Below are 26,450 nucleotides of genomic sequence, written 5' to 3'. Positions count from 1 at the left end.
GCTCCCACCTCCCACCCCCACTCCAAACCCTTCTTCACCACAGAGGTGAGCATAAGATCCAAGTCACAAGTACAACTTCTTCCTGGTCACAGTGATTGGTCCAAGAAGAAAAATCACAGCCCTTGTGTGGACTTTTCTGTATTAGGAGTGAAGTAGACCTCTCAATCAGGATTTGTAAGGAGGGAATCCTAGAACTTCTAGCCATCAAGTCACCTTGCCATACTGAGGATCCTGAGAGAGTAAATCAAAATTTGGATGAAGTATAGGGTCAAGATCCAGTTAACTCTGAAGCTAGCTCCACCCTTCTTTCCCATTTTTCAGTTAGATAAGTCAATGAATTCTCCTTTTGTGCTTATGCTAGTTTTGAGTAAAGTTCTAACACTTGCAACCTAAAAAGTCCTAATACGAAGTTCTTATTATTTAGTTTCCCCAAAAACACTTCTATCATGCCAGGGTCATTAGTAAATAGATAATCAAAATGACTAAGACATGATTCAAGGAAGTCAGTGTACATATAGCACTCTCCACAGGATAAAAGACCAATGGCACCCAATGTAATTTCTCTAAGTGCCAGTTCCCGCCAGTTCCTTCTTCAGGGAAAAGCAGGCCCTGATTAGCAAAAAACAGTGATATATTGACCTTTTATTATTCCACCATTATTCTTTATTTCTTATTCTTTATTTCTGCTAATCTTAAGACTGGGGTAGTTTTTCAATTGGTTTTTACTTTTTAAAAAACTAAAAAAAAAAAAAAGAAACCACAGAAAACATTTTTACAAAAAGACAGAAAACGTTTTTACCATATTCCCAGTAATGTTCACACTAGTCTGGGGAAAAAAGCTGATAAATCACATAGTCAAATTCAAACATTGATCTGTTCAATTTTTCATACTTTATTCCCTGCATCAATAGGTTTAGAAAGTAGTATTTTCCCAAGTACTGATTCATAGATAATGTGAATCAGCAGCACACAAAATAGTTTCACAGACAGTAACATTGTGATCCCTTTAAATGCAATATCAATCCTTATTTTAAGCTAAGTGCAATAATAATTTAATACAACATACCTAAATACACACACAACCTGTATCTCCCAAACTACAACTGGTTTCCACGGCCACATATGATTTTAGTCAAGTACACATTTCCACAATGAACAAGTACTAACAAATATGTTAAGAAACACACTACCCCAAATGCTTATCCTGCCATCAGCTTTTTAAGTAATGCCACTCATGCTACTGAAAGCAATTATTTTTAGAAGCTTTAATCTGATCTGGGAAAATCAACTCTCCTAAAACTTGACAAGTAGTATGTATCAGCCCCAAAGGTTCTAAATCAAAAAAGCTTTCCAACACTGAGGCATTTTTAAGTTTAAGTGTCTTACATTTTTCAGTTTCTTAAAAAAAAAAACAAAAAAAAAACACAAAAAACCCTCCTGCTATCTGAAGAAAATTAAAAAAAATGACCATTTAAGACACTTAAACATTCTTTAAAAAGACTATATTTTCCAAAAAAAAATACATACTACCAAAACTTACTCATGATAACCTAAAGAGCCCTATAACTATTTAATACATTGAATGTGATATTTAAAACCTCTCCAAAAAAAAAAAAAAAAAACTATATTTTCCTATATCACCTTCTACTTAAGAGAAACACAAACCAGTTAACTGTCATTATTAATCTCACAGACTACTTTTGTTTAGAAATTTGAGAAAACATAACACGTTTCAGTTACCAGAGGATCAAAAGTGCCATTTAGGTGTCACATATTAAACAGCTACAATATAGCCTACAATGGCAAAAAGACACCTAACACATAAATATACTTCATTATCTAGATAAGTAAAAAATCAGAAAGAATTACATGAATTGCAAAGTATTTTAAACTTACCTATGGTTATTAAACCAAACCAATAAGTAATTCAAGTATGGCAATACAAAGGCAGGAAATTAAATGCTCAAATACTCTAAAATAGAAGATATGAAAAGTAAGGCTGAAAACTGTGTTTCTCCAACTTTCATTTTCATGGTTAGATATCAGTACCCCACTATAGGAAAAATGCAGTTATTATACATAGTTGCCCCAGAAGATAAGGAAGCTTCAGAAAGTACAGAAAGTATCAAGATCCGTAGTTTGCTTCATCAAATGCTTTTCTAGCTCGTTTCAATTCTTCATTCATAGTAAGTAAGTCTTTAACCCTAGCAAACTTCCTTGGGTCCTTTCGAATCAAGAAGACGATATCTTCAACTTGTACTCGACCTTGTCTTCCAATTGACATTGCTTTGTGAGTCTATTACAAAGAAACATTAAATTTAATTAATTTTTAAACTTTTTACTGTTTTAATTTGCATTTATTTAATTGCTGGTGAAGTTGAAGATATTCTAATTTTTGTAGCTATTTATTTATGAATTCTTTATTCGTGTCCTTTGCCCATTTTCTACTGAGGACTTAGCGATGTTTTTCCTAAAACTTTATAGGCATTTTTAAAATACAGGTATACCTCCTTCTATTGTGCTTCACTTTTCTGCTCTATACAGATATTGTGTTTTCTAACAAATTGAAGGTTTCTGGCAACCCTGCATCTAATTAAGTCTATCAGTGTCATTTTTCCAACAGGTGTGCTCACTTGTTATCTCTGTGTCATATTTTAATTAAGGTATATACAAGTTTTCTTTAGACATGATGCTATTGCACATTTAGCAGACTACAGTATAATGTAAACACAACTTTTATATGCACAGGGAAACCAAAATACTCATGTGACTCGCTTTATTGCACTATTCACTTTATTGCAGTTGTCTGGAATGGAATCCACAATATCTCCGAGACATGCCTGTACTAAGAACATTAAACCTATCAAATTTATTGATGCTCCTTTTTTGTTTTCTGACATATGTAATTTTTAATTATCTTCATCTGTATAAAATTTTTTCATAACCATCCATTTCATTTATATGTTGAGTCCTTCTCCAGCTCAACAGCCAATAAATACTGGTAAGTTTTTTTAAATTCAAACAAATAAATCTCATCCCCTGTCAAATATCATCCTGTGAAAAGACACAGGTTCATCACAGAATTATTTCTAATGACAAAAAAAAAAATGGAAAATAAATTTAATAAGGCATTAAGTAAACAAGTTTGAGTACATCCATTCAATTAATATTATGAGGCTATTAAAAATGCTGCAGAGTATTATGTAATGATACAGGGAAATATTCTTGTTCTAAACTTATCTCAGTGAAGAAGACAATTTCTAAGACTGTATATACTGTATGATCCCAATCTTATAAAATTTTTAAAATATATGCAAAAAGACAAAAGATATTCTCCAAAATATTTGATTTTTCTGTTATTCCCTGTGCTTTGTTATACTTTATAAACTTAATTTAATGGATAATTACTCTTGTAAATAGAAAAAAGATTTGCATACTTTCTGAGCCAGTAATTTCATTTCTATTATTCTTACTAAGGAAATAATCCAAAATACGGGTGAAAACTCAAAAATAAACACAACCAAAATCAGAAATCCTTTCCTTGCAAATATATCCAAAGAAAGGTGGGCAGTGGAGTGGGGGTGGGGGTGAGTTAGAGAGGATTTCATGAATATGGCCGTTCAAGATTAACTATTCAGTTATAAACAAAACAATCTGTAAATAACTTATATAACAGGGAAATGATTAAATAATTAGAACACAATTCAAAATTTTAAAATTTAAATTTATAATTTAAAATACTAGGATTAGAACATAGAATCTATGTACAATAAAATTTTCAGTAAAAAGAATGTTTACCATGCTCACCACAATGTAAAACATACACCCGTAAACAAATACTGGAAGATAATTTTTAAAAATATACTTTTGGGTGATGGAATTATGGGCAATTTTTTTAATTCTATTCAAAAATTTTCTAACTATATCTTTATAAACAAAATTCACAAGGAGGGGTTGGGATATTTATATCCTTAATGATAAATAGTAGCCAGTAACTTCAGAAAACAGGCACTCAAATGGACAGCTTATTTCAAAAGGATGTCAAAAGTTTTATTACTATCTAAAGCTTGTAATTTCAAATTTATTCCTCAGTTAACTATGACCAGTCATGAAAGAATCTTACCATTTCAGTGATGAACTCTATGACAAGGTCTTCAAGAATATCCACTGACTCTGTATAAGGATTCTGGTCATCTCCAAATCCATACATCATACACCGTACTGTAAAAGAATATATCACTTTTGTTTACTCGAACAAACGAAACAATTTGAACTTTTTTTTTTCAAAAAAATTAGAATTGAACTATGTTATAGATATTAGTATAAAAACAGATTTATGTTGTATTTGTTGTCTCAAAGTATGGATTTTGGTGTAAAGGTTTTAATCACAATCTTAGATCAACTATTCCTATCTATCTTCCAACAAAACTCCCCTTCCCTCCAGCTCCTGAACCCTGAAGTCAATATTCTTTCCCTAATCTCCGTGATCTACTCACCAGAAACTCCAGAATACCTTTAGGTAGGAGACTTGGTGGCAGGTACAGGATGGGTAGCAATGACTTAAGCCTTTACTGGGAGTATGCTCTCTGTGTGCGGCAGTTGGGTATTGGAAAAGAGAAGGCAGAATCCTGGTACTACCAGGGAAAAAGACAGACAGAAAGTGCTCCAATTATGTTCTTACTGAAAAAAAACAGGATAATCAAAAGGAGAAAGCGTGCTTACTATAAGTAATCTTGACATGTCATTTCCTAGACCAACGCAACTGCCAGCAAAGCCCTTTCAGGCCTCATCTACAGAAATCACAGAAAATGCCAAAGAGAAGAAAAGACTAATACACAGGAATAAAGATAATTGCTCATAGCTAATACTTATATACTCCTTACTATATGCCTGGCACTGTTTTAAGGCCTTTACATATATAACCCATTTAATCCTCTCAACAATTCATTGAGGTAGGTACCATTACCCCCATTTTTAAAATGACAACCACAGACCATTTATCAAAATTAAGAAATTAACCTTGCTACAGTAAAAGTATGGAACTTAGTGGATTGTATACCATGGATGATTGTATGGTGTGTGAATGTATTTCAATAAAACTGAATTTAATAAAAAAAAAAAAAAAGTACAGAACTTACTCAAATTATGCCAGATTTTCCACTAAAGCCTTTTTTCTGTTCCAGGATCCAATCTAGCATCCCATACTGCATTTATTTGTCATGCCTCCTTAGCTTCCTCCAATTTGTGACAGTCCCTCAGCTTTTTCTTGTCTTTTATGACTTTGACAATTTTGAATACTGGTCAGTTATTTTGTAGAATGTCCCTCAATTTGGGTTTCTCTGATGTTTTCTCATGACTAAACTGAGGTTATCTATTGTGGTAGTTCGAAGCTGTATGTACCCCAGAAAATCATGTTCTTAAATTTAATCCAATCCTGCGGGTGTGGACCCATTGTAAGTAGGACCTTTTGAGGAGGCTACTTCCTTTAAGGTGTCACCCACCTCATTCAGGATGGGTCTTATTCTTCTTACTGCAGTCCTTTATAAATGGAATGAAGAGAGAGAGAGAGAGAGAGAGAGCGCAACAGAAGCAAGAAGCTAAAAGCAACGAAACCTGGAAAAGACCAGCAGCTGTGGCCACGTACCTTACCATGTGGCAGAGAAGTTAAGGATTGCCAGCAGCCATTTTTCAGGAAGAAAGCATCACCCTGATGATGCCTTGATTTTTGACATTTTTCTCACCCTCAAAACTGTAAGCTAATAAATTCCCATTGTTAACAGCTAACCCATTTCATGCTATCTGCTTTGAGAAGCCTGACAAACTAAAACATGTATTAATGGGAAGGATCCCACAGGTGATATGCCCTTCTCAGAGCATCATACCAGAGGAACATGGTAGTGATATATATGGTGATATTAACTTTGATCAGTTGGCTAATGTGGTGTCTGATGGGGTTCTCCACTATTAACCTACTATATTTCCTTAAATATTTAGAGGGAGACACCTTGTTGCTCTCATTTTGATGGGCAGAATTCACCAGTATGGATATATATTTCATAACAGTGCTGTTACATGAGAAGCATGTAAACTGTATTTGGTCAAACCATCTACAAAGGCATAAACAAAGACAAATGCCTTGAAGCATTCTAAATTATATTAGCAAAGATTAAAACAGAGAGAGAGAGAGAGAGAGGCCAATCAAAAAAACACACCACTGAAGATGGCGGATTAGGAGAGACAGGGCAAAAAAAATCTCCAAGCAAAACACTACCTAAAAGACAGAAAGTGCTCCAGAATACCAGTTCCAGCGATGCACCGGCTGGACAAGGTCTGCTAAATCCACAAGGACCATGCACTTAGTGAAACCGAGAGTCTGCGTTCTGAAACAAGTGAGTGAAACTGCTGGAGAACCGGGAGCCATGCCGCGGTTGGGAGAAACTGGGGGGTGGTGTTTGGAGATGGATTAGTTTAAAAACCCAAAAGCAGCTGCAGATCCGGCAGTGAGAACTGTGTAGTCCAGCACGGCGCGAAGGGCTTCCCACAACCCAAGAACACGCCTCAGTATCTGGCCTGGGCGATAGCCTTTTGAACACCTGCAGCTAATTGTCCCAGAGCCAGGAAGGTGGAGGTCCGCGAAAAGGTGGAAATAACCATGCCCCATTCAGCCATCTTTTCAGCACTCTGGGAATGCCCCTGCAGGGCACTGTGGCCCAGAGCCACGCTGCACAGCCCAGCACAGTGGGAACTGCTTCCTACAACCTGCAAAGAAGTCTCAGTATTTGGTGTGGGCGATAGCCTTCTGCATGTCCGCAGCTAAATGTCCAGGAGCTAGGAAGTCGGAGGTCCGCGAAAAGGGGGAAATTACCAGGTCCCTTACAGCCATCTTTTTAGTGGGCTGGGAACGCCCCTGAGCAATGCAGCGGCCCAGAGCTTCCCTTGGAGACAGCGCTCACCTGTGACATAGCACAGTCGTCCCTCAGCAGTGGCCATAGGAGGGCAAAGCTTGGAAGATGGACTCACACGGAAGTCCCAGGGACCATACACCAATACCAGGGACTTATGGGTCTGTGGCAGAGAGAGACTGTGGGGAGACTGAACTGAAAGTTTGCACTTCTACAACAGCTTTAAGTCTCCAGGAACACCTGAGAGATTTGACTATTAAAGCTGCCCTCCCCTCCTAACTGCTTAGACACAACCCCTCACATTCAGGGCAGGCAGCACCAAATACACATGGAAATTGGGTACACCAATGGGACCCCCACAAGATTCAGACCCCTACTCACCACAAAGACAAAGTTGGAGAGAACTGGCTTGAGGGGAAGAGGTGGCTCGCGGACACCACCTGCTGATTAGTCAGGGAAACTGCACTCCACCAAGCTGTAGCTCTGACAAATTAAGATAATTGTTCAGACAAGTCTGCATATCCTAATAAGATAATTGTTCAGACAAGTCTGCATATCCTAAAAGAACCCTAACAAGATAAGCAAATGCCAAAAGGCTAAAAACAACAGAAAATTTTAAAGCATATGAAGAAACCAGAAGCTATGGATAACTCAAACCCAAACACCCAAATCAAAAGGTCAGAGGAGACACAGTACTTGGAGCAATTAATCAGAGAACTAATGACAAACAACGAGATCAATGCACAGGATATAAAGAACATGAAGAAGACCCTAGAAGACCATAAAGAAGAATTTGCAAGAGTAAATAAAAAAATAGACGATCTTATGGAAATAAAAGAAACTGTAGATCAAATTTAAAACCTTCTGGATACTCACAGTACTAGATTAGACGAAGCTGAGCAGCCAATCAGTGAGCTCAAAGACGACAGAAAAGAAAGTGAAATAGAAGAAAGAATGGGGGAAAAAATTGAAAAAATCAAAATGTATCTCAGGGATATGACGGACAACATAAAATGCACAAATATAAGATCACTGGTGTTCCAGAAGGGGAAGACAAGGATAAAGGTCTAGGAAGAGCATTCAAAGAAATTGTTGGGGAAAACTTCCCAAATCTTCTAAACAACATAAACACACAAATCATTGATGCCCAACAAACTCCAAACAGAATAAATCCAAATAAAGCAACTCCGAGACATATTCTGATCAGACTGTCAAATGCTGAAGAGAACGAGCAAGTTCTGAAAGCAGCAAGAGAGCAGCAATTCACCACTTACCAGGGAAACAGCATAAGACTAAGCAATGACTACTCAGTGGCCACCATGGAGGTGAGAAGAGAGTGGCATGACATATTTAAAATTCAAAAAGAGAAAAATTGCCAACCAAGAATTCTTTATCTAGCAAAGCTCTCCTTCAAATTTGAGGGAGACTTAAATTTTTCACAGATAAACAAATGTTGAGAGAGTTTGCTAACAAGAGACCTGCCCTACTTGAGATACTAAAGGGAGCCCCACCGACAGAGAAACAAAGAAAGGAGAGAGAGGTATAGAGAAAGGTTCAGAACTAAAGAGATTGAAAAGTGAGGGTACATTAAAGGACATTAAGAGACAGAGGAAAAAATATAGCTCACAAACATAAACCAAAGGATAGGATGGCTGATTCAAGAAATGTCTTCACAGTAATAACATTGAATGTAAATGGATTAAACTCCCCAATTAAAAGACACAGATTGGCAGAATGGATTAAAAAATAAGAACCATCAATATGTTGCATACAAGAGACTCATCTTAGACACAGTGACACAAAAAAATTGAAGGTGAAAGGATGGAAAAAAATATTTCATACAAGCTATAGCCAAAAGAAAGCAGGAGTAGCAATATTAATCTCAGATAAAATAGACTTTAAATGCAAGGATGTTATGAGAGACCAAGAAGGCCACTACACACTAATAAAAATGACAATTCAACAAGAAGAAATAACAATCATAAATATTTATGCACCCAATCAAGGTGCCGCAAAAAATATGAGACAAACAGTGGCAAAACTAAAAGAAGTAATAGATATTCCCACAACAATTGTGGGAGACTTCAATACAACACTCTCTCCTTTAGATAGATCAACCAGACAGAAGACCAATAAGGAAACTGAAAACCTAAAGAATCTGATAAATCAATATGAATTAACAGACATATATAGAACATTACATCCCAAATCACCAGGATACACATTCTTCTCTAGTGCACATGGACCTTGTGCCAGCTTGAGTGTATTGTGTCCCCCAAATGCCATTATCTTTGTGGTCTTGTGTGGGGCAGAAGTTTTGGTGCTGGTTGGATTTGCTTGGAATGTGCCCCACCCAGCTGTGGGAGATGATTCTGATGAGATGTTCCCATGGAGGCGTGGCCCCGCCCATTTGGGGTGGGCCTTGATCGGTGGAGCTATATAAATGAGCTAACTTGGGGGGAGAAAAGAGAGTGCAGCTGGGAGTGATGTTTTGAACAGAAGCAAGCTTGCTAGAAAGGAACGTCCTGGGAGAAAGCCGTTTTGAGGCCGGAGCTTTGGAGCAGACGCCAGCTGTCTTCCTAGCTAACAGAGGTTTTCTGGACACCACTGGCCGTCCTCCGGTGAAGGTACCCGATTGCTGAGGTGTTACCTTGGATGCTTTGTGGCCTTAAGACTGTAACTGTGTAGTGAAATAAACCCCCGTTTTATAAAAGCCTGTCCATCTCTGGTGTTTTGCATTCTGCAGCATTAGCAAACTAGGACAGATTTTGGTACAAGAGAAGTGGGGTGCTTTTGCTGCTGAGTTTGCAAATACCAAACATGTTGGAACGGCTTTTTAAATGGATAAGGGGGAGTTTCTGGAAGAGTTGTGAGGAGCTTGATAGAAAAGGCCAAAACTGCTTTAAAGAGACTGTTTGTGGAAATATGGACTCTAAAGATACTTCTGATGAGGACTTGAGCAGAAATGATGAATGTGTTGTTGCAAACTGGAAGAAAGGTGATCCCTGTTTTAAAGTGGCACAAAATTTGGCAAAATTGAGTCCTGGTGTCAGAGGGAAGGAAGAATCTGGAAGCAACAACCTGGAATACTTAGCTGAGGAGATCTCCAGACTACGTGTGGAGGACATATCCTGGCTTCTCCTTGCAGCTTATAGTAAAATGCGAGCAGAGAGAGATAAACTTAGAACTGAACTCTTGGGTTCAAAGAAACCAGAAGTTGATGGCTTGGAAAATTACAGGCTTCCAGGGGGTGGAATCCCAGAAGCTACAGCCCAACATGAGGATGTAACCAAACATGGAACCCAGCCGCCATTTCAGTACAAGCCAAGATTGGAAAAGGAGTTAAGCAGAAAGGATTTGTGGAAAGTTCTATTGTCTGATGGCTTTGACCCCTGCATGCTTCATGCAAAGCCAACAGAATTTTTGCGAGATCTTTATAGACAGAGCCATTGCCAGTCTGGACTGGAGGAGACAGACAAGGAAAAAATTAAAGGAAAAATCTCTTCAAAGACAGAGCCATGGAGGTTGAGGTCTGGAGTCAGGAGGTCTCGGGCTGGGAGAGCGGAGCAGCCCACATGCATGGAAAGGGTGAGTTTGCCCTGGAGGTCGAGGGCGGGCTTTCCGCCTCGATGCTCTGGAAGAGTTTTGCCACCTCAGGTCCCAAAGAGGGTGGAGCACATTTCCAGGGAATTGGGGAGAGCCTGGCTGCCACCACACTGTTCTGAAGGGGTTGAGCGTGTGCCCCGGAGATGGAAGGGAATCCGGGAGCTGCCCCGAGGTTTTAGGAGGGTGGAGCCGAGAAGGTGGTCTCCCCAATGTGTGGAAATGTTGGAGCACTCACCCAAGCATTTGGAGAAGAAACAGCTGCCAAAAAGGCCCTTGGGAAGGGTTAGGCTCCCACTCTCTCAAGCCCCAAGGATGCAACGTTGTTTTGTTAGTGACTCTCAGACTTTGAAATCTAATGGAGTTTGTCCTGCAGGTTTTAGGAACTGTTTTGCTCCTGTTAACCCTGTTTTCCTTACTGTTTCTCCTATGGCAATGGAAATGTTTATCCTATGAATGTCTCTCCTTTGTATATTGGGAGCACATAACTTGTTCTAAGTCCACAGATCCAAGGCTAAAGGAGAGTTGTGCCTTAGGACCCACCATGCCTAAATTGATTTTGATGGGATTTTGTACTTAACTTTTGTTACTGAAATGATTTGAGTTTTTGTGGTATTGTGATGGAATGAATGTATTTTGTATTTGGAAAGATAATGTCATTTTGGGTTCCAGGGGGTGGAATGTGCCAGTTTGAGTGTACTGTGTCCCCCAAATGCCATTATCTTTGTGGTCTTGTGTGGGGCAGAAGTTTTGGTGCTGGTTGGATTTGCTTGGAATGTGCCCCACCCAGCTGTGGGAGATGATTCTGATGAGATGTTCCCATGGAGGCGTGGCCCCGCCCATTTGGGGTGGGCCTTGATCGGTGGAGCTATATAAATGAGCTAACTTGGGGGGAGAAAAGAGAGTGCAGCTGGGAGTGATGTTTTGAAGAGAAGCAAGCTTGCTAGAAAGGAACGTCCTGGGAGAAAGCCGTTTTGAGGCCGGAGCTTTGGAGCAGACGCCAGCTGCCTTCCTAGCTAACAGAGGTTTTCCGGACACCACTGGCCGTCCTCCGGTGAAGGTACCCGATTGCTGAGATGTTACCTTGGATGCTTTGTGGCCTTAAGACTGTAACTGTGTAGTGAAATAAACCCCCATTTTATAAAAGCCTGTCCATCTCTGGTGTTTTGCATTCTGCAGCATTAGCAAACTAAGACAGACCTTTATCCAGAATAGATCATATGTTCGGACATAGAACAAGCCTCAATAAATTTTAAAAATTTGAAATTATTCAAAGCACATTCTCTGACCACAATGGAATACAATTAGAAGTCAGTAACCATCAGAGACTTAGAAAATTCACAAATACCTGGAGGTTAAACAACACACTCCTGAACAATCAGTTGGTTAAAGAAGAAATAGCAAGAGAAATTGCTAAATATATACAGACAACCGAAAATGAGAACACAACATAGCAAAACCTATGGGATGCAGCAAAAGCAGTACTGAGGGGCAAATTTATAGCTCTAAATGCATACATTAGAAAGGAAGAAAGAGCTAAAATCGAAGAACTAATAGAGCAACTGAAGAAGCCAGAAAATGAACTGCAAACTAATCCCAAATCAAATAGAAGAAAAGAAATAACAAGGATTAAAGCAGAAATAAATGACACAGAAAACAAAAAAACAATAGAGAGAATAAATAACACCAAAAGTTAGTTCTTTGAGAAGATCAACAAGATTGACAGGCCCCTAGCTATAGTAACAAATAATTAAAAAGATAGAAGATACAAGTAAACAAAGTAACAAATGAGAGAGACAACATTACTGCAGATCCCAAAGAAATTACAAAAAATTATAAGAGGATACTATGAACAACTGTATGGCAACAAACTAGATAATGCAGAGGAAATGGACAATTTCCTAGAAACACATGAACAACCCAGACTGAGCAGAGAAGAAATAGAAGACTTCAACCAACCAATCACAAGCAAAGAGATCCAATCAGTCATCAAAAACCTTTCCACAAATAAATGCCCAGGGCCAGATGGCTTCACGGGGGAATTCTACCAAACTTTCCAAAAAGAACTGACACCAATCTTACTTAAACACTTTCAAAACACTGAAGAAAATGGAACACTACCTAACACATTTGATGAAGCCAACATCACTATAATACCAAAACCAGGTAAAGATGCTACAAGAAAGGAAAACTGCAGACCAATCTCCCTAATGAGTATAGTTGCAAAAATTCTCAACAAAATACTTGCAAATCGAATCCAAAGACACATTAAAAAAAATCATACACCATGACCAAGTGGGGTTCACCCAGGCATGCAAGGATGGTTCAACATAAGAAAATCAATCAGTGTATTACAACACATGAAAAAATATTTGGAAACCACGTATCTGACAAAAGACTGATTATCTTGCATATGTAAAGAACTCCTACTACTCAACAGCAATAGCACAGACAGCCCAATTTTAAAATGGGCAAAAGATATGAAAAGACATTTCCCTGAAGAGGAAATACAAATAGCCAAAAAACACACAGCCTCACTAGCTATTAGAGAGATGCAAATTAAGACCACAATGAGATACTATCCCACACCAATTAGAATGGCTGCCATTAAATAAACAGGTAACTATAAATGCTGGAGAGGATGTGGAGAAATTGGGACTCTTATTCATTGTTGGTGGGAGTGTATAATGGTTCAGCCACTCTGGAAGACAGTATGGCAGTTCCTTAGAAAACTAGATATAGAGTTACCCTTCGATCCAGCGATTGTACTTCTCGGTATATACCCGGAACATCTGAAAGCAGTGACATGAACAGGTATCTGCATGCCAATGTTCATAGCAGCAATATTCACAATTGCCAAGAGATGGAAACAACCCAAATGTCCTTCAACAGATGAGTGGATAAACAAAATGTGGTATACACTCACGATGGAATACTACATGGCAGTAAGAAAGAACAATGTCATGAAACATATTACAACATGATGAACCTGGAAGACATAATGCTGAGCAAAATAAGCCAGGCACAAAAAGAGAAGTATTATATGTTACCACTAATGTGAACACTGAAAAACATAAGATAAATGGTTTATACAGGGGCTGGGACATAATGATAGATAGTGATAGATAGCAAATAGTGAAAGGGGAACGATAACCTAATAAGAACAGATAAATTATCGTGGGTAAATTTAACATTCTGGGAATGCTCAGGAATGACTAAGGTTTGTTAATTTCTGGTGGGTATAGTAGGAACAAGTTCACAGAAATGTAAATTATCTTAGGTTATCTGTCTTTCTTATTCCTTTACTGGGTTACAGTCTGCATATCTTCTTGGGGTAGAGTAGGAATATTTTGGAAGTAGTGTAGTTATTTTAGGTTATTTGTTTTTTCTTATTCCTTTGTTTTGTTTTTTTTGTTGTTGCCTGTTTTTTAATTGTTTGATAAAATTAATTTTTAAAAATGAAAAAAACATAAAAATGAAAATAAAAAATAAAAAACACCACTACTTCCAGGAAAATGAAGGAATAGGGAAGGATGGACAAAAGCTACTTCTCTCCCCCAAGCAGTGAGCAGCCAGGCAGAAATAGTCCAAATCAAATATTTTGGGGCTCCAGAGACCGGGGAGAGTTGTATAACATCCAAGGAAATATGGGACTAAGAGAATGAAAAACTCTGGTCAGAGACTGTGAGTAATTCCATCTGCGGCTCCTGGTGCCCATCACCCACCCTCGAGAAAAGCAGCTGCAGATGGTCCGATCTTGCCTGGGGGGTGACTGCCAGCTGGGACACCATTGGCCAGCAAAATTAGAATGCAGGATCCCGCAGGTCCAGCCCATCCCAGTCAGACGCTGCCAGGCACCACTGTTTCAACCATGTCAGAGGCGGAACTGGCAAACAGCCATAACAGCCTGCCTTCAAAGGGCTGAGAGGAATAGGTAGCCAAGGAGTGCTATTTGTTGGGCAGGCCAGAAAGTACAGCCTGGTGATGTGGAAGAGGAAGAAAAAGGGCTTTTTGGAGTCTTTCAGTCTTTCCTAACCCTCTCTTCCAGGGCCCTTTGTATCCACTCTGCATCCCCTGCACAGGTCCTGGCACTCTTTTGGCAGGGAAATACTGACGATCCAACTGTCAAAGTAAATGTTAATATAAACCCAGTCAACAACAAAATCCTAGAAGAGAGAAACCAACCTCCAGAATAAATCCATCAAGATAATTGATGACCAGATATCAGCAAAAAATCATAAGCCATAATAAAACTCGGGAAGATATGGCCCAGTCAAAGGAACAAATGAAAAGGTTGGAGGAGATACAGAATTTGGAACAACTAATCAAAGATGTTCAGCCAAATCGCCTAAATCAATTCAAGGAGATGTCCAAAGAGACAAAGGATATTAAGAAAACACTGGGTAAGCATAAAGAAGAATTTGCAGAGAAATAACAGATCTTATGAGAATGAAAGATACAACAGATGAAATTAAAAATACACTAGGGACAAACAAAAACAGATTTGAATGCATAAGAAAGGATCAGTAAGCTAGAAGACAAACCATGCAAATTTGAACAGACAAAAGAACAGACGGAGAAAAGAATGGAAAAATTTGAGCAAGGTCTCAGGGAAATGATTGACAAAAATACTCATCATGGGTGTCCCAGACTGAGAAGAGAAGGGGAAAGGGGCCAGACAGAATATTTGAGGAAAATGACTGAAAATTTCCCAACCCTTATAAAAGACATAAATATGCAAATCTAAGAAGCCCAACACACTCCAAACAGAATAAATCCCAACAGACCCACTCCAAGACACATACTAATCACATTGTCAAATGCCAAACAGAAAGAGAGAATTTTGAAAGCAGCAAGAGAAAAGCAATTCACCACAAAAAAGGAATGCAAATAAGATTAAGTGCTGATTTCTTATCAGAAACCATGGAGGCAAGAAGGCAGTGGTACAATATATTTAAGACACTGAAAGAGAAAAATTATGAGCCAAGAATTCTTTATCCAGCAAAGCTGTCCTTCAAAAATGAGGGAGAGTTTAAAATATTCACAGATAAACACATACTGAAAGAGTTCATTAACAACAGTCCTGCCCTACAAGAAATAATAAAAGAAAAAAACAGGTAAGACACATAAAGGCCAAAGGCCAGAGGCCAAATGATTGAAGTATACTACCTTTACAGTATAACACTGAATGTAATGGATTAAACTCCCAAATCAAAAGACAGAGATTGGCAGAATGGATTAAAAAAGATATGATCCATCTATATGCTGTCTAAAAGAGACTCACTTTAGACCCAAGGACACAAATATGTTGAAAGTGAAAGGATGGAAAGATATTCCACTCAGAGTAACCAAAAGGAGCTGGGTAGTTATACTAATATTGGATAAAATAGACTTTAAATGCAAAACTGTTACAAGACACAAAGAAGTATGCTATATATTAATATAAGGGACAATCCACAAAGAAGAAATAACAACCATAAATATTCATGTACTTAACCATGGTACACTAAAATACATGAGGAAAACACTGGCAAAACTGAAGGGAGTAATAGATACATCTACATTAATAGCTGGAGACTTCCATATACCACTCTCATCAACAGACATAACATCTAGAAAGAGAATCATAAGGAAACAGAAAACTTGAATAGTATGGTAAAAGAACTAGACCTAACAGATGTATACAGAACATTGCAAAACAAAACAGCAGGATATACATTTTTCTCCAGTGCTCATGGAACAATTTCCAGGATAGATCCTATGCTAGGGCATAAAATAAGTCCCAATAAATTTTAAAAGACTGAAATTATACACAGCACTTTCTCTGATCATAATGGAATGAAGCTGGAAATCATTAAGAGCCAGAGAAAGGGAAAATTCACAAATAAATGGAGTTTAACAACAAACTGTTAAACCATCAATGGGTCAGAGGAGACATTGCAAGAGTAATCAGAAAATGTCTTGAAACAAATGAAAATGAGAATATAACATATCAAAACCTAGGGAAATGTCAGTTACTGGGGCAAGATGGCGGCATAGAGAGGAGTGGAAGATAAGTAGTCCCCCTGGAGCAACTACAAAAAACCAGAAACAACTAGTAAATAATCCAGAATAACTGCGGGGGGACAAACGAGACCATCCATTCATCATACACCAACCTGAATTGGGAGGAATGCCTGAGAACACAGCATAAAATCCGTAAGTAAAACCTGCGGAACCAGGTCGGGAGACCCCCTCCCCCATAGCCCGAGCTGCAAAGCCTCCTGGTGCCAGAGAGAAGCTCTCTCCCAGCAAGCGAATACAGCTCAGCTGAGCTCCAACTGGGGTTTTAAGTAGTGAGTGTGAACTGCTCACTACAGGTACGCAGCCCCAAAAAACAGACAGAGGCTTTGGGTGACGACTGACCTGGGAGAGCCGGAGGGTTGCCTTGGACTGGGTCTGAAGGGGACAATCTGTTTCTTTTTTGGCTCAGCGGAGAAAGCCCCAGTCATTTTCAGTTTCCAGGGCTGTGACTCTGGGAAGGGTGGAGACACCACAAGTAGAGAGAGACACCATTGAAATGCTAATAACCCCCCACTAGGAGGTCTATCTTCTCTAAGAGGAAAGGGGTGGGGCCCTTTCCATTCAGAACCAGACCCTAGAGCCTGGGGGAACACAGCCATACCTTCTCACACCAGTCAAGAATTACAGGCTAACAGGCGTCACCTGCTGGGCAGAAAAGCACAGTGACCCGAGGCATCAAAGGGTGGAGCAATTTTCTAAGACACACCCACAGAGAAACCAGATACTGAATATTTCTTCCCTCTGGGACCTGAGCCTGTTCTGGTCTGAGAAAACCTGATTTGGATAACCAAGGAAACCATGCCTAGACAACAGAAAATTACAACCTACACTAAGAAAAACAAAGTTATGGCCCAGTCAAAGGAACAAGCGTACACTTCAACTGAGATACAGGAATTTAAACAACTAATGCTAAATCAATTCAAAAAGTTTAGAGAAGATATTGCAAAAGAGATAGAGGCTGTAAAGGAAGCACTGGACATGTATACAGCAGAAATCAAAAGTTCAAAAAACCTACTATTAGAATCTATGGAAATGAAAGGCACAACACAAGAGATGAAAGACACAATGGAAACATACAACAGCAGATCTCAAGAGGCAGAAGAAAACACTCAGGACCTGGAGAACAAAACACCTGAAAGCCTACACGCAAAGGAGCATATGGAGAAAAGAATGAAAAAATATGAGCAACGTCTCCGGGAACTCAAGGATGAAACAAAGTACAATAATGTACGTATCATTGGTGTCCCAGAAGGAGAAGAGAAGGGAAAGGGGGCAGAAGCAATAATAGAGGAAATAATTAATGAAAATTTCCCATCTCTTATGAAAGACATAAAATTACAGATCCAAGAAGAGCAGCGTACTCCAAACAGAAGAGATATGAATAGGCCTACGCCAAGACACTGAATAATCAGATTATCAAATGTCAAAGACAAAGAGAATCCTGAAAGCAGCAAGAGAAAAGCAATCCATTACATACAAAGGAAGCTTAATAAGACTATGTGCGGATCTCTCAGCAGAAACCATGGAGGCAAGAAGGAAGTGGTGTGATATATTTAAGATACTGAAAGAGAAAAACCACCAACCAAGAATCCTGTATCCAGCAAAGCTGTCCTTCAAATATGAGGGAGAGTTCAAAATATTTCCTGACAAACAGACAATGAGAGACTTTGTGAACAAGACACCTGCCCTACAGGAAATACTAAAGGCAGCACTACAGGGTGATAGAAGACAGGAGTGTGTGGTTTGGAACACAATTTTGGGAGATGGTAGCACAACAATGTAAGTACACTGAACAAAGGTAACTATGAATACGGTTGAGAGAGAAAGATGGGGAGCATGTGAGACACCACAAGAAAGGAGGAAAGATAACGACTGGGACTGTGTAACTTGGTGAAATCTAGAGAATTCAACAATTGTGATGAAATGTACAAATATGTTGTTTTACGAGGGAGAACAAGCAAATGTCAACCTTGTAAGGTGTTAAAAATGGGGAGGCATTGGGGGAGGGATGCAATCAGCATAAACTAGAGACTGTAACTAATAGAATCATTGTATTATGCTTCCTTTAATGTAACAAAGGTGATATACCAAGGTGAATGCAGATAAGAGGGGGGGGATAGGGGAGGCATATTAGACACTTGACATTGGTGGTATTGTCTGATTCTTTATTCTACTTTGATTTAAGGTTATTTTTCCTTTTGCTGCTTCCTAGCTGTCATTTTTTTTGTTTCCTCTTTCTTTTGTCTCTCTACCTTCTTTTATTCTCCCTCCTGCCTTGTGGAAGAAATGTAGATGCTCTTGCTTAGTATGAGCAGAATGTTCAATTAGGATGAACTTAAATGTTTGGAAATGAACAGGGGTGTTGGTAGCAAGATGTGAGAATAACTAACAGCACCGAATGGTGTGTGAATGAGGTGGAAAGGGGAAGCTCAGAGTCATATATGTCACCAGAAGGAAAGTTGGAGGTCAAAAGATGGGAATGTATAAAACTGAATCCTATGGTGGGCAATGTCCATGATCAACTGTACAAATACTAGAAATCACTTCATGAACCAGAACAAATGTATGACAATACAATTAGAAGTTAATAATAGAGGGGCATATAGGGAAGAACTATATACCTATTACAAACTATATACTACAGTTAGTAGTATTTCAACATTTTTTCATAAACAGTAACAAACGTACTATATCAATACTAGGAGTCAACAATTGAGGGGGGTTGGTTAGGGATAGGGGAGGTTTAGAGTTTCCTTTTCTTTTTTTCTTTTTTCATCTTTCACTTTATTTCTTGTCTGGAGTAATGAAAAGTTTCTAAAAATTGAACAAAAATTAAGTGTGATGGATGCACAGCTGTATGAGGGTACCCAGGGGCAAGTGATTGTACACTTTGGATCTTTGGAAAATTGTATAGTATCTGAACAATCTCAATAAAAATGAAAAAAAAACAAAAAAACAAAAAAACAAAAACCTAGGGAATGAAGCAAAAGCAGTGCAGAGAGGGAAATTTATGGCCCTAAACATCTACATTAAAAAAGAAAAAAAGAGCTAAAATCAGAGACCTAACTGAACACCTGGGGAAACTGGAGAAAAAACAGCAAATTATTCCCAAAGCTAGCAGAACGAAAGAAATAACAAACATTAGAGCAGAAATAAATGAAATTGAAAACAAAATAAACAATACAGAATCAATAAAACCAAAAGTTGGTTCTTTGAAAAGATCAACAAAATTGGCAAATCCTTAGCTGAACTGACAAAGAAAAAAAAGAGAAGATGCAAATAAAATAAGAAATGACAGGGCAGTCATTACCACTGACCACATAGAAATTTAAAAGATCATAAGAGGATACTATGAACAACTGTATGCCAACAAATTAGACACTGTAGATCAGTGTAGATGAAATGGACAAATTCCCAGAAACACATGAACAACCTACCCTGACTCGAAAAGAAACAGAAGACCTCAATAACCCTTCACAAGTAAAGAGAATGAATCAGGCATCAAAAACCTCCCCCCAAAAATAAGCCCAGTCTTCACAGGTGAATTCTACCAGGCATTCCAAGAAGAATTAATACCAATCCTGCTCAAACTCTGAAAAAATGGAAGAGGAGAGAACAGTAACTCATTCTATGAAGCCGACATCACCCTAATACCAAAGCTTGATAAAGATACTACAAGAAAAGAAAATTTAGAACAATCTCGCTAATGAATATAATGCAAAACTCAGCAAAATACTTGCAAATCAAATCCAGCAGCACATTAAAAGAACTATACACCATGACCAAGTGAGTTTTATTCCAGATATGCAAGGGTGGTCCAACACAAGAAAATCAATTAATGTAATACACCACATTAACAAATTGAAGGGGAAAAAAAACACGTAATGATTTTGATTGATGCAGAAAAGGCATTTGACAAAATCCAGCATCCTTTCTCGACAAAAACACTTCACAAGGTAGGAATTAAAGGAAAGTTCCTCAATATGATAACAGACAACACGAAAAACACACAGACAACACTGTACTCAATTGTGAAAGATTGAAAGCTTTCCCTCCAAGATCAGGAACAAGACAAGGATGCCCACTTTCACCACTGTTATTTAACATTGTGCTAGAAGTTCTAGCTAGAGCTATTAGGCAAGAAAAAGAAATAAAAGACATCCTAATCGGAAAGGAAGAAGTAAAACTTTCACTATTTGCTGAGGACATGATCCTATATTTAGAAAGTCCCAAAAAATCTACAACAAAGCTACTAGAGCTAATTAAGTTCAGCAAAGTGTCAGGATACAAGATCAACATGCAAAAATCAGTAGTGTTTCTACACACTAGAAATGAGCTATCCAAAGAGAAAATCAAGAAAAAAACTCCACTTACGATAGCAACAAAAAGAATCAAATACATGGGAATAAACTTAACCAAGGATGTAAAAGACCTATATTCAGAAAACTACAAAACACTGCCAAAAGAAATCGAAGACCACCTAAATAAATGAAGGACATTCCATGCTCGTGGATCGGAAGGCTAAATGTTGTTAAGTTGTCAGTTCTACCCTAAATGATCTACACATTCAATGCAATACCAATCAAAATACCAAGAGCCTATTTCCAGAAATGGAAAAGCTAACTATCAAATTTATTTTGGAAGGGTAAGACCTTGAATAGCCAAAAACATCTTGAAAAAGAAGGATGAAGTTGAAGGAGTCACACATCCTGATTTTAACGCATATTACAAAGCTACAGTGGTCAAAACAGCATCATACTGGTATAAAGAAAGACATATTGATCAATGGAATAAAATTGAGAGTTCAGAAATAGACCCCCAGATCTATGGACAATTGATTTTTGATAAGGCTCCCAATGGACAGAACTGGGACAGAAAAGTCTGTTCAATAAATGGTGCTGGGAGAACCAGATATCCAAATCCAAAAGAATAAAAGAGGACCCTTATCTCACACCATATACAAAAATCAACGCAAAATGGATCAAAGACCTACATTTCAGAGTCAGTACCATAAAACTCGTAGAAGAAAATGTAGGGAAGCATCTTTGGGATCTAGTGATAGGTGGTGCTTTCTAACATCTTACACCCAAATCACAAGCAAAGAAAGAAAAAACAGATACATGGGACCCCCTCAAAATTGAATACTTCTGTGCTTCAAAAGATACTGTCAAAGCGTGAAAAGGTAACCAACTCAATGGGTGAAAATATTTGGAAACCTCATATCTGCTGAGGGTTTGATATCCAGAATATATAAAGAAATCCTACAACTCAACAATAAAATGACAAACAACCCAATTAAAAAAATGGGCAAAAGACGCGACTGGACACTTTTCCAAAGTAGAAATACAAATAGCTTAAAAAACACATGAAAAGACGCTCAACTTCACTATCTATTACGGAAATGCAAACCAAAACCACAATGAGATATCATCTCACACCTATCAGAATGGGCACTATTAAACAGGAAACTACAAGTGTTGGAGAGGATGTGGAAAAAAAGGAACACTTATTCACTGCTGGTGGAAATATAAAATGGTGCAGCCACTGTGGAAGAAGGTTTGGCAGTACCTCAGGTAGCTAAGTAAGGAAGTGCCACGTGAGCTGACAATCCCACTACTAGGTGTATACCCAGAAGAACTGAAAGCAGGACACGAACAGACACTTGCACATCTGTTTATGGAGGCATTATTCACAATTGCCAAAAGATGGAAGCAACCCAAGTATCCATAAACCGAAGAATGGATAAACAAACTGTGGTATATACATACGATGGAATATTATTCAGCAATAAGAAGAAATGAAGCCCTGAAGCACATGACAACACGGATGAACCTTGAGGACATTAGATTTGAGTGAAAAAAGACACAAAAGGAAAAATATTGTATGATTTCACTACTATGAACGAATTTTAAGTAAACTCAAAGAGATAAAATCTAGAATACAGGACAGCAGGAGACAGATTCAGGGTAGAGAATGGGGAGATTCTTAGTGTGTGCAGAATTTTTAACTAGGTTGAATTTAAATGTTTGGAAATGGATAGAGGTAATGGTAACACATTATGGTGAGTGTAATTAACAGCTAACAGCAATGAATTATGCATGTGATTGCAGTTAAAAGGGGAAGTTTAGAATTGTGTATGTCACTAGAAGGAAAGCTAGAAGATAAAACATGGAACTGTATAACACAGCAAACCTGTGGTGGACAATGACTGTGATTAATAGTGCAAATATTAAAAATGTTCTTTCATGAACTAGAACAAATGTACATCACTATTACAAGGAATTAATAATAGAGTGGTATTATGGGGGAAAATGCACCTATTGCAAACTATGGACTAAAGTTAACAGTAATAATTTAACACTATTGCTAGGGGTCAATAACGGAGGATAACAGTTATGCAATGTTTTGGAACTTTTGTTTTGCAGTAATGAAAATGTTCTAAAATTGTGATAATGAATGCACAACTGTGTGATACTGTGAGAAACTGTATAGTTTGGATGAATAGTATGGTATATGTATATATTTCAATAAAACTGCAAAAAAAATAAAAATAAAAGGGAGAGTTTGAACAGGTCTTGCTTGATCAGTAAGTCAGATAAAAAATTCAGGTAAGCCAAGGAGAAGGCTTTAAGATTCCAAATTCTTATCATCACAAAAATAAAGTGATCCAAGCAGAACAAAGGTCTCTGCTAAGAACTGACTATGCAAGCATCATTCTGGGATGCTCTGAGGTAGAGGCCCCTTTTTAATGCTGAAATAATACATAAAACCACAGATAAATAGAGTAAATAGCATCAGACATAGATCAACTGGTGGTTAGGTACACTCTATTTTAGGTGAGGAATTAAGATATGGAAATCAATGTGGGCAGTTAAAAAAAAAAGACACAATGACCCTACAGTTTCAAGAGCATCTGGCAACTGCTCATGTTTGACCCAGCATAAATAAACCAGGTATTTATAAATCTGCATATCCTCATGTATCAATATTCACATTAAAGGACCCTGGACTGACAGGTGGAGATCATTTTCTCTTGGTGCCTTTCAGGGGTTGGCCTGGATCATCAGTAGTTGGAGCAGCCCTCCCCTCCTCTTGCTGCTGCCAAAAAGAGTCACATCTGTCTATTGAGGGAGTAGGACAGAGGTCCAATACATTATAATCTCTGTGCCATTGTAATGACTCACACCATTCACCCACCCTCCTGCCTTTTTCACTGCCTCAGTCCAAAGCCCCACCTTATTTCCTACTATGATGCTTGCACAGTCAGTTCTTCAGTAACTGTACCAGAATCCATCCTAACTTGTGGTTAATAGTCAAAGGAGTCCCTCTGCTGCAAAGATGAGGGATAGAAGAAGTAAAGGATGGATATGTTCTTATGTCCTTATGCCCTGAATTAAAATACATTTCCTCACTTTAAAACCTCGATTATAAATTGAGGTTAGGATTGTTGCAATTCAAAACTAAACAGAATTTGATAGACATGTCTAAGAATATTGTTCCTACAGGAAAACACATTCAAAACAATAAATCTACTTAGAACAGACATGTCCAAGAGTTTGTACCATTCATAATAAAATCATTGTCAAATATAACTTACATTCTTTAGAAAAAAGTCTCTTTCTTTTACCCTGCCCACCTTCTGCACCTCCTCCAATTTCTTCATTTTCTTCCTCAAACTAGAAGTTAAAATGTACATATAAAAACGTCATATGATTGCATTGCATTTGTGCTTTTAATGATTAACTTTTTTTTCATTTTCAACACTCGTCTCAGGTCAGAAAGCTTAAAGCAAACAGCAATAATTCATGAAATCTTCACAATGAAAGGGCTTTAAAGATTATCTAGTTCAACTTCAGACTCAAGTTTGCTTTTTTTAACCAACTAAGTTGACCTATTTCTAGCCAGTGTTACTGTTAAAACGAGTTAGTATTAATCAAAGTCTACCTCCCTGTAGTAAGCAAAAATAATATTTACTAAACACCTGTTTATACAGTGCTACGAGCTTTCCTCAAAAGTAAGCCTTAACCCCATTTACAATAAGGAAAAAGGAAACAAGTCTCATCATAGAGAACAGCGATTTTGAAACCCAAGTTCCCTTTTAGTCCATTATTTTCCCATTAATTTACAGTAAGTATATCAGTTTTATTAGCAGTTGAACTGATGATTTATGAGCGCTAACAAGTATTAGCTTTCAACTCTAAGGATTCTCTAGGCGTTTCAAAGAGTGTCTGGCAGATATGAACCCAAACCAAAGGAAAATGGGGCACCTTCCTACTCTTCCTTCACGTCCTGCTCCAGTACTAAGACGATGACTCCGAAGGGAAAGGCAAGCACGGCGAGAGGTCCCCGAACTCTCTTGACTGAATTCACTAAGGAAAACAAACTTGATTCTGAACTCGGCCTGAAAGGCCGCGGCTACTGAGCCCAAACGAGAGAAGGAAAGGGAGAGCTGGGGCAGAGGAAGTCACTCACTGTGGGGTCTTCTTCCTCATCTGCCATCCCACCAGCCAGCCAACGTATAAACTCCCGCCGGCCCGCGCCGAGCGGGTTTTAGTACTTCCGCTTCCTCACTTCCTGTGACGCTAAGTCAGGGCGGCCCAGAGGCGGACCCGGGGGCGGAGCCTAGCCGGGCCGCAGCGCGCAGGATCGGATGTCTTGCAGTGCTGCTTGACTGCTGAACTAAGTGGAGAGGTGATGGGCTGTTGTCTCTGTAATACTGAAGAAATAATTAAAATTTAGCAAAGAAAAGGAAGTTTTGGTCTAGGCGGCGTGTATCTCCTTGTCACCCTAAATTTGCTTCTCCAGGTCAATTCACCGCTTCCTGACGCGGGACTGTGAAGCTAGGGATCTGGTTGAGGCGGTGGGGTGGGGAGGGGGTTGGGAGGTTAGCCCGCGGTCCTTGGGCTGGCCAAGTATGTATTTAAACAATTCCAGCAATTTACGATTCCACTATTATTTATTGTCCAGCACTGTGTTAAGTTATTGGGAATATTGTGCTTTGCTATTAGTTCTCAAGAGGCAGTAACATCCCCAAGGCTGAGAGGATTAAAACTTTTGTAGGGAAGTTTTTTGGTGGAACAATGACTGGGTAAACTGTGGCTATTAGAGGACTGGAGCTAGGAATTTAAGGTGCCCTACAATGCGAGAGAGAATGCCACACAACAAAAAACTGTTCCGTGCTGCATACAATTTCTGAATATCCTGATAAACATTCATGTGAATGGGAAGTTTGTTTATAATGATCTGAGCCTAGAACTACGTTTGTTAACATATAAATACAAAGCATTTTCCTGAACTTTTAGTGTACATTGAATTTCTAGGAATGCAACTACCCCGAATTGGTGGGATTTTGTACTTTTTTTTATTTGGAATTTACGAAGAGTGGGAAAAAAAATAATTAAGGAATAATGTCACCAAAGGCAACTTCACTTGTGTTATTAGTCAGGATTCTTTAAGAAAACAACCGACAGGAGATACCTGTAAATCTTAAGGAATTTATAAAATGGTCTCATGTCTTCAAGGATGCATGAGTCCAAATTCCATAGGGCAGGCTGCAAGCTGAGAACTCAGTTGAAGGTTTTCAATGCATTCCCCAGGAGAAGCTGGCTGGCTGAAATGGAAATGAAATTCTCTCCTCTGACTGCTGATGTCATCACTTCTCCTTTTAAAGCCTTCAACTGATTAGGTGGTCTCTCATTGCTAAAGGCAATTGTAACTGAGAAATTAAGATTTAAGAAATGATTATGATTACTGAATCATTATATAGATATGTCTTTTTACTTTCTAGTGTATTAGAATAGCCAGAAGGAAATACCTGAAATTGCTGAAATGTAATCTAGTTGCCTTGATGATCTAGTTGCCTTGATAATGATTGTATAACTA

At 38.4% G+C, this 26,450-nt stretch overlaps 1 protein-coding gene across 1 annotated transcript; it reads right to left on the bottom strand.

Annotated features, from left to right (window-relative positions):
* Window positions 1-769: 769 nt before the first annotated feature.
* On the bottom strand, window positions 770-25,127 carry TAF13 (TATA-box binding protein associated factor 13). The gene is made up of 4 exons (XM_037815490.1): window positions 25,041-25,127; window positions 24,166-24,244; window positions 4,124-4,221; window positions 770-2,296 (listed from the first exon to the last, which is right to left on the bottom strand). The coding sequence occupies exons 1-4, from the start codon at window positions 25,065-25,067 to the stop codon at window positions 2,126-2,128; spliced, it is 375 nt and encodes a 124-aa protein (XP_037671418.1). The 5' UTR covers window positions 25,068-25,127; the 3' UTR covers window positions 770-2,125.
* Window positions 25,128-26,450: the final 1,323 nt, after the last annotated feature.

This window comes from Choloepus didactylus, chromosome 2, assembly GCF_015220235.1.
Source record: "Choloepus didactylus isolate mChoDid1 chromosome 2, mChoDid1.pri, whole genome shotgun sequence".
Lineage (NCBI taxonomy): Eukaryota > Metazoa > Chordata > Mammalia > Pilosa > Megalonychidae > Choloepus > Choloepus didactylus.
The sequence above is the reverse complement of the archived record's forward strand: the minus strand, read 5'-3'. Positions and strand labels throughout refer to the sequence as shown.

Coding starts and splice junctions, on each gene's coding strand:
- TAF13 (XM_037815490.1), bottom strand. CDS start 25,067: ATGGCAGATGAGGAAGAAGACCCCACA. Junction 4,222..24,165: donor GAGACTTTTTTCTAAAGAAT/GTAAGTTATATT, acceptor ATTCTTTTACAG/TACGGTGTATGATGTATGGA. Junction 2,297..4,123: donor TAGAGTTCATCACTGAAATG/GTAAGATTCTTT, acceptor TCTTTGTAATAG/ACTCACAAAGCAATGTCAAT.